The sequence below is a fragment of the Gouania willdenowi genome, chromosome 3, assembly GCF_900634775.1.
Source record: "Gouania willdenowi chromosome 3, fGouWil2.1, whole genome shotgun sequence".
Taxonomy (NCBI): Eukaryota; Metazoa; Chordata; class Actinopteri; order Blenniiformes; family Gobiesocidae; genus Gouania; species Gouania willdenowi.
In genome coordinates this window covers 41,735,558-41,752,878 of record NC_041046.1, presented here as the reverse complement: position 1 = coordinate 41,752,878, position 17,321 = coordinate 41,735,558, and the positions used below count along the sequence as shown (strand labels likewise).

The 17,321-nt window shown below is 37.7% G+C and overlaps 2 protein-coding genes across 3 annotated transcripts; one reads left to right on the top strand and one right to left on the bottom strand.

The window, feature by feature from the left end:
* Nucleotides 1-3,823: 3,823 nt before the first annotated feature.
* On the bottom strand, nucleotides 3,824-9,277 carry LOC114460948 (solute carrier family 25 member 44-like). The gene is made up of 4 exons (XM_028442846.1): nucleotides 8,931-9,277; nucleotides 6,610-7,264; nucleotides 5,837-5,964; nucleotides 3,824-4,779 (listed from the first exon to the last, which is right to left on the bottom strand). Exons 1-4 carry the CDS (start codon nucleotides 8,937-8,939, stop codon nucleotides 4,588-4,590), a joined length of 984 nt encoding a protein of 327 aa, XP_028298647.1. The 5' UTR covers nucleotides 8,940-9,277; the 3' UTR covers nucleotides 3,824-4,587.
* An 828-nt stretch (nucleotides 9,278-10,105) lies between these two features.
* psma4 (proteasome 20S subunit alpha 4) lies at nucleotides 10,106-14,922 on the top strand. Of its 2 annotated transcripts, none has more exons than XM_028442892.1 (9): nucleotides 10,106-10,158; nucleotides 10,519-10,544; nucleotides 10,639-10,681; nucleotides 12,040-12,202; nucleotides 12,369-12,446; nucleotides 12,595-12,683; nucleotides 13,286-13,416; nucleotides 14,461-14,584; nucleotides 14,687-14,922. In XM_028442892.1, exons 2-9 carry the CDS (start codon nucleotides 10,542-10,544, stop codon nucleotides 14,839-14,841), a joined length of 786 nt encoding a protein of 261 aa, XP_028298693.1. In that variant the 5' UTR covers nucleotides 10,106-10,158; nucleotides 10,519-10,541; the 3' UTR covers nucleotides 14,842-14,922. The 2 variants fall into 2 exon arrangements, with proteins under 2 accessions (XP_028298693.1, XP_028298688.1); XM_028442887.1 differs by having other exon boundaries at nucleotides 10,112-10,208.
* The last annotated feature ends 2,399 nt before the right edge of the window (nucleotides 14,923-17,321 follow it).

The following is a 17,321-nucleotide window of genomic DNA, read 5'->3' as shown; positions in this document are numbered from 1 at the left end:
ACACAAAATTGGTCCTGTTCTTGTGGGGTTTTTTTTAGTATTCTTATATCATTTTGCATGTTTTTGTGGTCATTTTGTGTGTTTTTGAGAGTAGATTTGTGTGTTTACTTTAGTGGCCACACATTATAATTAGTCCGAGGGCCGCATCATGTGGCCCCCAGGCTGCCAGTTAATGTCTGAGGTAAACTATTTGTCAAGTACATTGTATTGTCTGATTCTAAGTGGGTTGCGCTAGCTTTAGCATGGATTAAAGTGGTGTCTAATGCGGTGTTTGTGATAATGTATCTTGATCTTGAATGGGCTGCTAATGCTAATGCTAATGCTGAGAAACCTCATTGAACACCATGGGCTTGTGTGATTCCCGTGATGATCTCTTCCATCTTTCAACACACTCTCACACACAGTTACCAGCGTTACATCCCTTAAGAATGAGGGGACCCCCCCACCTCACCCCGGCTGTGGCCCATTTGTCCCCCCCCTGACAGCCCCTCATCCATCTCTTTGACAAAGTGCCTCCCAGATACAGCTTGATAATTAATGTACGGAGCAGAGCAGGGAGCACTCTGTCATCACAGCAGGAAGCGTCACATCCAACAAGGCCCCACGTTTCTTTCACTGCTCGCTGTGTCTGTGTGGTGCACCACGGGTGGGTTCCACTTCCTTCCAACTCTGAGTATTATTTGCTCCATAGTATATAGTCATCTAAAAGATGGAAATCCTTGTTTTAATCAGGAATAAAATAGGTTAAAAGTGACCAAAAAATGGTGAAATGGGATTTTGAAAACCACAGAAAATGGTTAAAAGTTGCAAATTACGGTGGGCAAAAAAACAGAAAAAGTGGTAAAAAGTGTTCAAAGTGTCAATATTGGCTTAAAAGTGGCAGAAAAAAGTAGGAACAATTAGTTTAAAATGATAAAAAAAATGGGCTTGACAAATCCTGAATGTGGTTAAAGGTGCAGTCTGCAACTCTTATAAAAGTAATATTTTGTCATATTTGCTAAAGCTGTCACTATATAAGGACAGCTTTACATCAAACTAGTAGTTTGTGGGAAAAAAACAGGCTCATTGAGCCCCGCCCCCTGCTGCTCCTGGAGCTTTTGGCAGATTGCCAGAATGCACCGAGCAAAAAGAACCAATCAGAGCCTGGGTTGTGTGATGGGCTGTCTGACAGCTGTTGCTCACAGGCCCCGCCCCTTCCCCGGAGCTAGAGCGCCATCTTTTTTACAGTGTATGGTCTGGAGGAGTAGAAGATAGAATTGGTGACTTTTCTGCTTGAAAGGTAATTACTGCTGCTTGATTTACATTATGTTTGATTTGTAATGGTTACACTAGAACTCTGTGGTGTATGTGTTCATGTGCGCGCAGCAGCCTCAGTATAAGCTGCTGTAAGTGACACTGTGTTGTTGCTGCTGAGGTGTGTGCACATTGAGAGAGATGCGCTGCAGTAATATGCTTTTAGCAGTGCATGTGATATTACTGTGTTGTCGCTGTCGGGCTAACGTTAGCTTATAGCTCCTCTGAGGGAGGGACTTTGGAAAGTTTGGAGGCAGGACAAGAGAGCAGCGTGGAGGGAGGGGGATCTGAAATTCGCGAACTGCACCTTTAAATTGGTAAAAAAAATAAATAAGCATGAAATATGGTGAAAAGATGTTAAAAGTCGTGGGTCAACATATGTGATATTAGGTGGTAAAAGTGGTGGAAAGTTTTTATAAGTGCTGAAAATGTCTTGAAAGTAGAAAAATTGTGCAGAAAAGGCATTTAAGTGTCAGAAATAGGAGTAATGTAACAAATATGGCAAGAAAAAGTGATGAAAATAAGTTAAAATATGGCAAGTTTGGTGGAGTTGCAGAAAAAGAGTAAAAATAAGCAAAAATGAGCTCAAAATGTTCCAAAAAGTATTCTTATTTTGTTGAAGGCATCTGACGACCCCCTACCAGTGTCTTGCGACCCCACAGTTGAGAACCCCTGGGTTAGAGGATGTGAAAGTAGTGCGTATACAGCCACCATCACTTTGCTTTAAACAGAACAGACGTTATTTAACGCCACTTTTTCAGACACAATGAGACCAAAAAACACTTTTTCCTTCTTGAAGCTGGAAGAAAAGCTCACTGTAACAACACACTGATGACCTTTTAGAAAAATGGATCTTTCCTCTCTGTACACACCGCCACCGCGTTACGCAACAGACTGGCTGAGATATGACCTCTGATGTCACGCCGTCACCTTTGTTGAGATCTATGGACGCCCCGTGGTTACCAACACATCAAGGAAGCACATTTACGCCCCCGGCAACACAATCACAGCTTTCCCTCAAATGGAGTGAACTCCCCGAGGGCAGCGGAGGAATGTGCAATATTTACTGGATTGTTCTCTAAATAATAAATTTAAACTAATGTTAACGAGAGGAAAAAAAAAAAAACCCTCCGCCAAGCTACGACTCTCCTCTTTTCCAGATATTATCAGTCATCTGGATCAGTGATGATCATTCACTCCACGTTTACAAATGTGGCCTAAAATCTTTGAAATGTACCAATAGAAGATTTATGCCATTTAAAAATGGGACTACTTTACAGTTTTAGAGCCTGTGTTCCTCCATCTTGAAATCACATGATTGATGATGTCACACGGCCCCACTGCCTGTAAACATCCCATTGTTTTCTATTGGAGTGAAACATTCAGCCTGCTTTTTAGATCATTTAGCAGCTTTTTAGTTCACAATGACAACCTGCGCTGCTTTTGGTTGCTCTAAATCAGGGGTTTCAAACTTCAGGGGCCGAATACGGAGCAGTTTGATTTCAAGTGGGCCACAGATTTTATGCAGGAAAACTAATTTTAGCAAAATTGTGCCATTGTTTGCACTTATACCGACAATATCCAGACAATAAGTTATAAATAAATGACAGTCGCAACAGGGTCTCAGAGGGACTGTTGTTAAAAAGCTTTTATTCCATTAGGGCTATTTAATCTTAAAATAACATGTCAACATGTTCCAGCCTAACAGGCCTTCATCAGGGCAGTAATAAAATGGCTGCCAAGCTGCTTCCTTTAAACATTTTCAACAAGGAAATGTTAAGTAATAATGAGACAAATTAAAGGATATTGTTAAAAAAAAATGTTTTTTCAGTAAAAATACAAGTAACACGTGATATAAGCACCGGGAAATCTGTGAGCCCCTGCAAATGTTGAGTTTCATTTAGCCAAACTGACAAAAAATATAAATTGGCTTTCTCTTGCGGGCTGATTGGATGATACAAAAACGCTGGATTTGAGTTTAACACATATGCTCTAAATAATCAGGAAAGGTTAAGGATTGCTTGCTTAAGTTCGGCTAAGTATGTTTAAAATATTTTAGACCAAACTTGTAAAAACAGTAGAGGATTCCTTTAAAGGCTTGAATAGTATGACCATCCCCATTAATAACAAACAGTAAGTCACAATGTCTTGACACCCACATTTTTTGTGACAAAAATTGTGAGAAATGTGTAATCCAGATGTAATATGGCCCCTGACACAGGTGTGATTTTCATGATGATTTCCTGTTTGTGTAGTGGAGATGATCCAACCACACACATGGTGTAGAAACATGGGCAATTCTGTTTGAATTAATTAAATCAAATCAGGTCAAATTTAACCTAATTAAAAGTATTTTAACTGATAGCTGTGTGGGGAAAAACAGCAGTTTCCTGTGTTAATACATTTCCTTCAAAATAAAAGAACAAGATCAAAGTAAATTTCCTGAGAAACATTTGTGTGAATAAATGAAACCTTAACATATTTTTCAGTTTAAAGACAAAATCCAAACGGGGAAAAACAAACCACAGGATTTGTTGAGCACTTGTGAGGTTTTAATTGAGCAGAAAAGCTGAAACACAGCAGCACAAGACGATAAACAGGTTCAGAATTACAACAAAGGAGCATTGATGGACCCGGAGATGTTGTTTTTAGTGTTGATCCATCCTGAATAGGCAGTTAGTTCCATCTCTTATTCATATTAAATTAAAATCAGCAATATTCAAAAATAAAACATAAAATTTCATGTTGGGACTTCGTAAAATATGATTTGATTGTAGATTAATCAGCAGTTTAAATCCCATTAAATCCCCAAAAACCTTCAACACTGAACAATAAATTAGATCAAATGAACTCCCCTAAAAATAGTGTCCACTCACAGTTTGAATTCTTTACAATATTGCACTCAAACATTACAACTCATTAAAGTGTTTATTTCTGCTTTTTCACAGGATTCACTGGACACTCGTCGTTAATCAGTTTTTAAATACACACGTTTCCACAGGTGACGTTTATACTGCATCAAAAGGTTTGGCCTGGAAAGATAAAACCATGGGATGGACTCTTTATGTCACCTGACCCTAGGTTGAAAACCTATTGGGCGTCATTAGAGCACAGACCCTTCAGTCACCCACCGACGTGTTTTTAACTCTTCTCAGGAGTTTCAATCGTGTCGTGTCTTTACTTCAAGTAACCGACGTTGTTCTGTTGTGTTCCCTCCCAGCAGGTTGGTTTTATTTCATCCAGCGTGGTGTTGTTTGGTGTTTGTTTACACAAACGTGGTCCAGAGATGGTTTTCTACCAATGCCTCGAGTCCACCAGCTCCGGTCTGAGGCTCAGCTTCTTTAGCGACTCGTAGCCCACCACCATGACGATGGCGGTGGGCGTGGACGAGATAATGCGTGCAGACAGTCCTTTGGTCAGTCCCCACACGCCCTCCTCTCTGATCAGCTGCCTGAACGTCTCCGTCACTGAGGTCTTTCCCTCCACCTGAAGAAAAACAAACAGAATAAACAATGAGACTGTTTGAACAAATTTAAAATCATAAATAATCTCACATTATTTATTATTTGATTCAAAGCTTGAGGCATAAAATATTTGTTTGCAGTTTGAAAAAAACACAGTTTGCTTCATTTTTACAGTAAATATAAGATGTACAGAAGACATGGGGTTCTCAGCCTTGGGGTTGGGACCCCATTTGGAGTCACGAGAAACTGGGAGGGGGTCTCTAGATACCTTAACAAACTAAATTAAATAATTTTGAACAATTTGAGCCAATTTTTGTTTTTTGTTTTTTTTTTACACTTTTTTTGAAACTACACGAAACTTTCCTTTTTTTCATCATTTATGCTCATTTTAATGTATTTTTGCTACATTACTCCGATTTATATTACTTCATCAAATTTCAAGGCCTTTTCTGCACATTTTTCCACTTTCAAAATATTTTTGGCACTTATAAACCCTTTCCACCACCTAACGTTACATATGTTGCCCCAATATTGTCACTTTTAACCTCTTTTCACCATATTTCATGCTTATTTTGGCCAATTTAACCACATTCACAATTTCTCACGCCCAGTATTGCCAGTTTAAACTAATTGTTCAAATATTTACACTTTGAACCCTTTTCTGTCTGTTTTTGCCCACTCTAAATTGAACTTTAATTTACCTTCTCAACCATTTTTGGTCAGTTTTAACCCATTTTATTTCTGATTAAAACAAGGATTTACATCTTTAAGATGACTATATACTATGGTGCAAATAATAATAAACTTCCTGGATAACAGTGGATATTATTCAGATGAATAAATAAATGTGGTTATCACAGATTCATAGAACAATGGACCATCATTTTACTGACTTTATGGATTAACCCCAAAAATCTCCCCCCTTTATTCCCCCTTATAGATGGTCCTGTCTCCACATGACTGTTCTTCAATGTTGATGTCTGTGTTCAACCACCTTCAGCTACAGTGGGGGTCCCCGATCTCTGGAAAAATGTTGTGGGCTGAAAAGGTTGAGAACCACTGCAGTAGACGATGGTTACCTGCACTCGGGCTCTGACGACATCCATAGGGTTGGTGACCGTAGAGGCCGTGGCAGCGGCCAGAGGTCCAGCCATGGCTTGTAGGAGTAGATGAGGACAGTCACTGGGGGCCAGGTTAGAGAGCTGCTCTGTAAACAACCACATGGAACATTTAGTTCAATCTAACTTACTGCTTATGAAATCTTGATACATCTTTAATCTCCATGCACCCATTTTAAAGACTCCATATCCCACAATGCATTGCACGAAACTCTTCTGACAATGTTAAACTGTGTTTACAGTAGAGTTAATAACTAACTTTCATGCAGCAATTTCAACCTTTAACATCTGTTTTTAGCAAATGATCTTTGATTTATTATTGATCTACGAGGCCTACAATATAGATTTATCTGATAAAATAATTGTCATCACCAGAAGCTTTAACATTTTAGGCAAAATTTGCAAAGAAACTTGGTTTGGTTTTGGTCATTTAATAGATTTCAGGGATTTTTTTAAACATGTCACTGCGCTGCCATCTGTTGGCAGAATTAATAGTGTTTCAAATGATGTTCTTTTTTCTGAAAATCTGCATCTTTTTTTTAATTCACTTGATACAACTGTGTAATTTGTTCATTTTATTGGTTGATTTATGTTCTTTGTTTGAGAAAAATACTAAAGAAATAACTAAAGTTTTGTTTCTTTGCAGGAAAAAAGGTTTTATGGTTGATCGATATTATACAGTTATACTTGTGTGTCGTTAACTATTATTCAGTTCAGGTTTTTTCAGCACCTACCTGCATAAAAGTGGTAAAAAGGCCACCAGACGGCGCTGTTTGGGATGTAGGTGAGTAAAGACGCTATGTATCCTCTGTAGAATCCTCTGAAGCCATCAGCAGCAAATATCTGAGCCATAATGTTCCTGGTTTGGCCGAACACCTTCTTCTGCTTCCCGCTCTCTGATTGGACGTCGAGGCGGAAGCGCGTAAGGTGCTGCCCCGCCCCCTGCATCATCAGCTGCTGTGACACCACGTCGATGGGAACGGTGATGCTCTGAGCGACCAAAGAGGCGGAGCCGCCCGCCACCAACGACTTCACACTGTTGTCGTCTGAATACTGCGACACGTACTTCCTCACCAGCTCGTATGTAGTGATGTACGCCTGGCCTGAGATCAGGGTGAAGGTGTTGACCATAAAGCCACGGTACAGGCCTCGCACGCCTTCCGCACGCAGGATCTTAAAGAAGGCGTCGAAGGTGCCGCCGTAGAGCGACTTCCCTTTCTGCACCTGCAGCCGTGTGCGGATCAGCGTGGCCGGATAGACGGTGGCTCGGATGCTCATGGTCATAAACACCCCGAAGGAGTAGAACTTCCTCTTGTCCAGGTCCTCCCACTCGATGATCTGGATGTTTCGTTTCTGCTGCATTTTGTCAGCTGTGGATGACTCTGCATTCTGCACGAAAAAAGAAATATGACAGAAAATCACTTTGTTTCATTGAGTTATTTTTGATTATGTTGCTACATTTAAGAACAGTTTTTGTAAATAAATACTTTGATGTTTGCCGTCTTTTATGTTGCGGCCCTTAAGACTTTTGATGTAACATCCTAGAGGGGGCATAACAGTCACATTTAAAAAAATCAGATCTGTCTGATTTAGCTCCTAAAGCCAGCCGTCAAGGTTGTCTCATCTACCACCAGGATGTTGTGCAGAAAGAAGCTCAGAACAAAACCTGGTTCCGACCAGTTTAGTCGTTCAGCTTAAGTTACCATTAGGGATGTCCCGATACAACTTTTTCATTCTGAAACAATACCGATATTGCAGCCTTGAGTGTTGGCAGATATCAATACCATATCAGCACGAATCATCTTGATCAAGTGATGTTACTCAAACAGAACAATAGTAGGCAACAGTAGGTTTGAGGAAAAACTGACCCATTTATTATTAACCAATTGGTTACATACATTTTAATTTTCAACAAAAGATCTACAGTATTCTACAGTTTAATAATAGCAATATAATATATATCGGAGATTGTAGATGCAGTCCGATAGATTCAGATATTCGTTTTCTGGCTGATATGAAACCAATATCCGATATCAATATCGGAGCGGGACACCCGTAGTTACCATGGTGATTTAGCTCCGTAAGACGATAGCCAGCTTCATAGTCCAGCACACACTGATTAAATCCTGGAAGATAAGATAAGAGGAAATCTAGCTTTGTAGTATAGGCCCACAAAGACACTGTGCGCATACACAAACACAGCCAGTGACACAAAAATCGCACAACGCAACAAATCGATGATAAAATTCATTGCCAGTGCTTTTAACAGTTGAGTTTTTTTAAATTTGATTTCATCGATTCATTGTTGCAGCTTCAATTTGAAAACATTTTTTTTTCTAGTTGAAAAGTTTATTTGTTTTTTTGTTAAGTGAGTTATTACTTGATTGAAAACATGTTTTTGATTTAAGTATTTTTTTTTTTTTTTTTTTTTAATGAATGAAGTGAAGTTTAATTGAAAACTATTTATTTTTTCATTGCAAAAAATAAAGACTCCTATCACAACCTCCACATATTTACTGGCCATCTTATTATAAAGTACACTTTTCATGGTGTTTTGTAACAAGCAGTTACTCGATGACCTGCTTTTGCTCGGACTGTACATGTGATAAAAGAACAAAGGTTTCTTTGTAAACACCTGCTGATAATATTTCAGAAACTACAGATCCACTTTGAATTTCTTTGGTAATCGCTTACTGTACAACAGCAGCGAATAAAGTACATAAATAATTTATCTCTACAACTTCTGATTTCCAAACAATGTGACAATGCTCAAATAATCTGGTGACGTAAGCACAAGCCGAGCTCCATCCAACATGTGTGACCCCTGATAAAGAGGACATTGTTTTAAAACCGCTTTAAATGCTAAATATTTCAATTACAGTCGGACTGTTGACTGGGATCGATGTAGTGTGAACACTGAAATAATGTTGTAGAAAACAGAGACTATTAAACCGTGTCCAATGCTTGGGTTTGACCAGGGTTACAACAGCTGGACCAGTGTTGTTAGCACGACTTTGTTAGCTTCTGATGTCAACAACGAATTTAAATCACTCACCTTATCCATTAGAAGTTTATTTTAACACCATTATCTGTGTCTTCTTATGATTCCACCCCAGTTGGTTAAAATAATTAGTATAGCACACTGAGTTAAATGACATTAAGAGCCATAAATATGGAGTTTGCCCGCTCTAAGCTAGTCAGCTAGCTGCTAATTCACTTCCTGTTCCCATTCAAACGACATGCTGCCAAAACAGCCAATCACCGCTTAGTTTTTCTTCTTTTACTCTTTAAATGTTGTGACCAGCTCTGACCTAATGTTCAAACTCTAGAAATCAAATAATGTCAGAACAAGTGAAAGTAATAAAGTGATCATTTTAAAGTAACTCTAAAAATTATTTTTTGCTAAATAAAACAGCGAAGTTTTTTTTTTTTTTTTTTTTTTTTTACCATTATCTAACCTCCACAGTTGCTTCCGGCAAAACAACCGGAAGTAGATCACCATTTAAAACGAATACTAATTAGAAATATCACAGAAGAGAGCGTTATGGCAGCGTTCGGCAAATTTTGTTATATGATATGCGTCAAAAATGTAATACCGTTTTCATTGGAAGTAAAATAAATACAATTTGGAACAAAACCAATCAGATATAGGACCTTGTTTAGCCTGGAAAAAAATTAAGTTAGCAAAACGAAAACATCTTATCATCAAACTGGTCCAGCATTGTAATGTTTTCGACACAGCAGAATGATTTTGCAAAGAGGAAAACGTGTGAAAAGAATTTTGATATGAACTAGAATCCACTATTATTTTTGTAGATATTTTTTAGAGAAAACTTTCCTTTAAAATATGAAATAGTTTTTTCAAGAAGAAATCCTTGTTGGTTCCTGAGATTATTGACCATGTGAGCATAAACAGGGCTATATGTACCCTCTGCAAGGAGTATGACGCTCCCATTTTATTTTGACTTTACTTTTAATTTTATTTTTTTGTTCTTGTTTTGCAAAACAGGTTATCTCGTAGTTGTGATATTGCTGTTTTCTATTTTAGTTTTTCTATTTTGTGTTTTATGCTTTATGTTTTGTATTTTGTATTTCATGTTTTGTGTTTAAAAAAATTTTTTTTAAATATTTTTATTGTATACTATTAATTTAAGGTGATGTTTTTGCATCTTTTAGATACATTTTTAATTAGAATGTTTGGTAGTTTTGTCCTCCTACCGTTAGGTGGCACCACTGAGTATTGCTCCAGTTTCTCTTTACACTGAATCAACGTCAAACAGAAAGTGAGTCTCTGCTCGGCTAAAGTGTGCTAACTTCTACACTTGTTATCCCGGTAATTATTTACACTATCTTTAAAATTCTATGCTGTGTTTTTTTTTTAACACGTTCATAAATTACAGCTCCAGTTGGTTTTGGTCCAGTTGGTACTCATTGTTTATTATGAACTAGCTATAGCTAGCATGCTGATTCATTCTGCCTCAGCGTTAGCTGTTAGCTGGAGAATTATCGAGTAGCTTTACAGTCTTACTCATTATAAATAATGTTATTATTCTGCATTAGTGCTTTAGTTTAACAGTTCACTTTGAGCTGTTTTTTATACTGTTGTTCTGCTGCTTTTTAACATTGATAACTTGTTTTTTTAGGGTATTTCCAGCGTCCCGTCAATATGGTTAGTAACGATTTAACTTTAAATGGAATATACATACATGTGCTTATTTGTTTCCTGTTTGTTTTGTTTAAAATCTTTTAACTGTTTATTTCAGTCTCGAAGATATGATTCAAGAACGACCATATTCTCCCCTGAAGGCAAGTTGTTTCACTTCAATTCTAGCTCCACACAAAGGACCGAGCTCAATAAAAACTCATTTTAAAAGTTGTTGGATAAAACAAAACAAATTAATAAAAGCTCAGTAAACCAAGGAGGTTAAAAAAAAAAAAAAAAATGCAGATGATAATAATAATGATAATACAAAATTAAAACTTAAAATATATTCAATAAAAATGACATGGTATGGATAATAAATTAGATATTATAAGTAATCTAAATCTTATACACTTTTGCTTTAATAATAGTAAATAAAACGGCAATTAAATATGTCATATAACATCATCATTTATTTGAGACTTTGCAAGCTTAATAAATCAGTTTTTATATCACCTGGTAATTGTGAATATGATACCGTGTTCCAGACAACTTGGAAGTCAGAATTTCTGAGTTGAAAATTACATTCTGCCTCTTTAGAGAGTTTCAGACACAACGGATTATCTCTAAAACGTGGATGTCTTTTCAAATTTTTTATGGTTGTTGCTATTGGTCCGGATCCGGATCTCAGACATACCTGACTACAGTTCAGGCAATTCCTGTGTGCATGTGTCCACAGTAAGCCAGAACCAGTAGCTCCGTCACTGCCGGACTCGTGTTTTTCTAGCTTTAGTTCCGTCAGTTTTATTTTAGCCCTAACCCGAACCCAGGAAATACCCTAAAATGTTGCTGTTGTTTTTTCTTGGTACATGTATTTTTAAAGGTGAAATTTACTGTGTTAAATATGTTAAAATGAAGGGAGAAAAAATAAGTCAGAAGTGGGATTCGGAACCACATGAGCAGAAGGAAAAATCCTTGAGTCTCGTGCCTTAAGCCACTCGGTTCATGACGGAACTTCGCATGCACACAGGAAGTGCCGGAACTACAGTCAGGTTTGCCTGAGGTCCGGTTCCGGAACTATAGACACTTTATTTTTTTATTGGCAACAATATGTAGCACATTTTAGGCAAACAAAGCAGTCAAAGGGAATCACGTAACATAAGTTATTTAAAACACACAAAAAAGAAGCATCAATGCTTTTAAAATCATGATGAAAGATTATTTAAAATACAAAAAATAACTTGAAACATGAACCATTGTGTAAATTGTAATAATTATAAATATCTCAGCCTTTCAAAAATCCACATTCAATCAAACTACATACATTTTGCCAGCATGGACTGATAATGAAATGTCACTTATTGCTTGGATAATTTAAATGTGATTTATATGTGGAAGTGCAAACTAGGGAACATTAATGTTGAAATTCCCTGTTTTCGCACTTAAAATCTGCAACTAACCAAAGTAGATGAGTTTGACACCCCCGTTTTAGGCTAAAGATGGATTTTCCTATTGATTACAGGACGTCTCTATCAGGTGGAATACGCCATGGAGGCAATCGGTCACGCTGGAACGTGTTTGGGAATCTTGGCCAATGACGGCGTACTCCTAGCAGCAGAAAGACGCAACATCCACAAACTGCTCGACGAGGTTTTCTTCTCCGAGAAAATCTACAAACTTAATGAGTGAGTGCGCAAACCCATCCATCCCCTGTACCCGGGTTAGACCTGGGATAAAAGCAGGTGTTGATCACAGTGGGGGCCACAGACGTGCATTCCATTGATTTGTGGAATCATTTTGTCATATGTGTCTATTATTGTGTGTCTAATATTGTGTGTTGATGTATTTCAGGGACATGGCGTGCAGTGTAGCAGGTATCACATCAGATGCTAATGTTCTCACCAATGAACTGCGTCTAATTGCACAGAGGTGAGCTTCACACACTGAATATTTATTATTAGTTATTTATATTTGCTCCAACAGCTTCTTATTCAGATGTTACACAAAGTTTTGATTTATAAACATTTGTAACAACATTTCCTGATGTTATTTTGATTTGTGTGGGATTGGTCCTCAGGTTTTTACTGCAGTACCAGGAGCCCATTCCCTGTGAGCAGCTGGTCACAGCTCTGTGTGACATTAAGCAGGCCTACACACAGTTTGGAGGTAAGAGACACTCATGTCACCTCTCACATGTAAACATTTTAATATCAGCTGCAGCTGAGAGTTTGGAACAGTGGAAGAGTTTGGTGATGTTTTTACTGCATATCTACTAGTCAACACGCATTAGATCAGACAACACACGCATGGTTTAATTTGACAGAAAAATACACAAAATGACAGAGAATTACACAAAATGACTTCAAAAACACACAAAACAACAGCAAAATTACATAAAACTATAGAAAAAAGACACAAGCTCACAGAAAAATACACAAAATGACTTCAAAAACACACAAAACAACAGGAAAAATACATAAAACTATAGGAAAAAGACACAAGCTCACAGAAAAATACACAAAATGACTTCAAAAACACACAAAACAACAAGAAAAATACATAAAACTATAGGAAAAAGACACAAGCTCACAGAAAAATACACTAAATGACTTCACAAACACACAAAACAACAAGAAAAATACATAAAACTACAGGAGAAATACACAATCTGACATAAAATGACTTCAAAAACACACAAAATGGCTCAAAAACTGCTTTAGTTCTAAATGTGTGCTTCGTTTAACTGTTGCTTGTGTTGCTGTGTGTAGGGAAGAGGCCGTTTGGTGTGTCTCTGCTCTACATGGGCTGGGACAAACACTACGGCTTCCAGTTGTATCAGAGCGACCCCAGCGGCAACTACGGAGGCTGGAAGGCGACCTGCATCGGAAACAACAGCGCTGTGAGTTTAACCCGTCGTTAGCTGTGATTGGACGTTTTCCATCAACATGTTTACATCAAAAGGCTGCCTGTGTTCTGTTTTTAATCATTTCCAGTGGGAACACATTCTGCGTTTTTGGTAATCCTGCGTAGGGTTGGGAATCGTTTGAATTTGAGCGACTCTTGATTCTGATTCTTTAAAGAGGCATGGTCACAAAAGTTTTACATTGTTTTAAATGAGCTGCTAACCACAGGTATTTCTGGATGGTGTTTTCAACTAGTATATAAATATTAGATCTATGAAATTGAATATAATTTTTTTTTATTGTAAAAATTATATTTTTACTATACTTTTTGAAAACCTCATGGAAACACATTTCCACATCGTGAGTGTGTGAAGCTGCAGGTATTTAAACCGGTTCCTTAGTTTCCCTGATGCAAAATATCAAACATATGATAAGGAACAACTTGTACAACCCAGTCCTGATTAGCAGCAGGTAGAGTATAATATCAGAAACAGTTATGGTTATTAATAATAATCATAATAATCAGGGTCCACGTAGTCATGAAGTTCCTGGAAAAGTTATGGAATCTGAAAAAACTTATTTTCCAGTCTTGAAAATTCTGAGACTGCGGGCACAGAGTGAGGTTTCGGTTCCCAGCGACCGACGACAAACCGAGCCTGGCACATAATTTACAAGCACGCCCGCTGCAAGACCGTCGTGACCCTTGGAGTGGGCCGCCAGATGTGTTGCTTGACGGGGAGGCTGACTGCTCCACGGAGCAGCCGTCTGCAGGAGGAAGAGGGTGAGACCCGGACTCACCAGAAGGGAGCAGGGTTGGCCCTTGACCCATTGGTGCAGAGGGGGTGGGCGCGGGCAGCAGAGTTACGTGGTAACTAAAAAGCTTCAGGTGGATTCTTCTTCGTTGGTGTTTCGGTGGACTGGGTATCCAAATTAGGAATCGAAATTTGAAAATGTGAACAATTCTGGGAGAATGGTAAAGTGAGTCCCGGGTCCGCTCCATGGCCAACCCTAACGTGGACGTGTTGACGTGTTGTCCTCAGGCTGCAGTGTCCATGCTGAAGCAGGACTACAAAGAGGGAGAGATGACTCTGTCCTCTGCTCTGGCTCTGGCTGTTAAAGTCCTCAACAAAACTATGGATGTGAGCAAACTGTCAGCAGAGAAAGGTAGTTATTGTTTTTATCTGAGGGGTTCATGTCATGGATAGAACTGTCGTAGAATTTTTCACTCAACACTAACTCCTGGTTTTTTTTTTTTTTTTGCTTTAGTGGAAATTGCCACTCTGACACGAGAAGACGGGAAGACTAAAATCAAAGTTCTGAAGCAGAAGGAGGTGGAGGAGCTGATCAAACGTCATGAGGCTGAGGAGGCCAAAGCAGAGAAAGAGAAGAAGGAGAAGGAGCAGAAGGAGAAGGACAAATAAACACAAGAATCGCTGCGTTTTCCACCTGTATCCACTATACTTTGTCTTGTCTTTTACATTAAAATATTTGGAGCCCAATGACACACGACTGAGTTTGATTTTTATGGTGAAATGAAATGTTTCAATTTAATCCAGAGGAAAGTTCTGGTGTCTCACTGTGTGTGTAAATGTATTTCTGTTTTAATCATCAGTTAGTCTAATTTTAACCAACTAAATGACACAAAGGTTTTAGTTGACTAAATATGCTACAGATATAGTCGACTGAAATACACATTTTTTTAAAGATTCAAATCCAATTAATCAACCCGTTATTGGATGTTATTAATGTTACAATTAATTATTCATTGGTTTTTGTCCCATTTGATGAAATTAAAGTTTCTTTTTTCATCAGCTGACGAAAATATTACTATATTTTAATATAGTTTATAACATGTATATTTTTAAATTAGTCAGTCTTGTTAGCCACTTAAAAACTATGATGAAAATATTTAGTGGACAAAACTAAAGTGATCTCAGGTTGTTGTCTCCTCCCTCCTCCAGATGTTGCAATGTGGTCCTTTGCCCACATGATGGCGACAGAGATTTGTTTTTTTATTTTTCATTTCTTGGTTTTACACTTCAGAGCCTTAAGTTCAATTATTAGTTACACGTGTATTCAACAAATTATTAGACTTGTTCTTTTATTTTAATCTAATTTGACATAATTTATTTTTATATTTTATCTAAAAGACTCACAAAGCTTGTTTGGTAATCACATCCCAAAATATGTCATATTGTGTGGTCATCCATAGTGTTCAATTCTCATGAATTGTGATCAAGGATCTACACCTTTATCTTATCACTTGTGCCCCATTATTTGTTCTTGGTTCCCCTAAACTCCATCCTGTGTCTAAAGAGCAGACCAACAAACCTTGATCTAATTTTGTGTGAATCTCCACAAAAAGTAAACACACAAAAATACAAATAAGAAACATATAAAATGCTTAAAACGAATCGAAAAACATACAAAAATACACAAAATGACTCCAAAATGCTTAAAAAAAAATCACAAAAGTGCACAAAATAACACAAAAAGCAATGGACACAATCAAAGGGTAAAAGTTGTCTGAATAAATGAAACCTTAACATAAAAATGTAGGAGTTTGTGCTTAAATCTGAACAGAAAAACATAAACATGACAGCTGATTTATGTGATTCTAATGCTCAGTAATGGTTAGTCACACACACACACGATGTAGGTGGTCACCACTGGACTGGAACCAGCTGTTCTTCAGCACGCGAAACACGACAAGGTTAAGCAGAAAATAAAAGATGTTCCTGTGATGTCGTCAAATCTCCCAGAACCGTGTTCTCTTCTTCTTCCTGCTTTTGGTAGATCACATTACTTTTATTGGACCAAAGCTTTTGTCTAACAAGCTGGTGGTCCAGAGGGGACGGATTGTCACTACCTAATCTTTTCACGGATTTAATCTTTTCAGATCTTTCTTCATTTCCTTCACTCGCAATCCTTCCGACAGAGCTGCTAGGACGTGATATTTGAATGTAAACCGACCTCACGATGTCTGTTAAATATTTTAATAGTACACATTTAAATACGTGACTGTTTTTAATTGTTAATTAAAAAAAACATTGACAATCAAAAACCAAACAAAAAATATGTTAAAACCAGTGATTGGCTCCGGGGCACATGTGGCTACGGTGGCTCCGGTAGACAATGCAACATTTATGAAATAGTTTATTAATGCTATCATTGCAGTCCAAATGAAATCGACGTCACACACCCTTGAACCAAGCAGCAGCCGCGTTGAAACTCTCAGCTCAGTCTGATCCTGAGCCACAGAGATGATTGAGAAGCACACACACACACACACACACACAGAGATTCCTTGCTTTTATAGAGCGATGCTTGAAAATGCCACACATTGATTCCAGAGCTCATTGGTTTGTTTTCATTGTGATTTTCTTCTTTTGATTAATCCTGAGGAGATACTTTGATGTTCAGCAGAGATCAGCTGCTCGTCTCTCACAGAGTGAACATCTCACTAGTATTTAAACTAATAATAACTAGTTATACAGAGGATGTTTTCAGATACATAATCAACACATACACACAGTTTTATTAAAGACAGTACTTTGACTTTGTAGACTTAACACATTACATTTAAACAGATGATTATTATGTGTATGAGTTATTACTGTGAAGTGTAATATCACCATCAGCACCTATAGAGGATGTATTTATAATAGTTTTCTTTATTCTTCTCGATGACGGCTGCATTTCCACACTTTAACAATTCAATGTAATGTGGAAGTAATCCAAGTAATCAGAATATGTTACTCAGATTAAGTCATGTAAGGGATTGCGTTACAGATTACATTTTTGGGCATGTAATCTGTAACAGATTACATTTTGAAAGTAACTTTCCCAACACTGATAACAACTGTGATGTGCCGTAATTCAAATGTAAATTTGTTTTTAC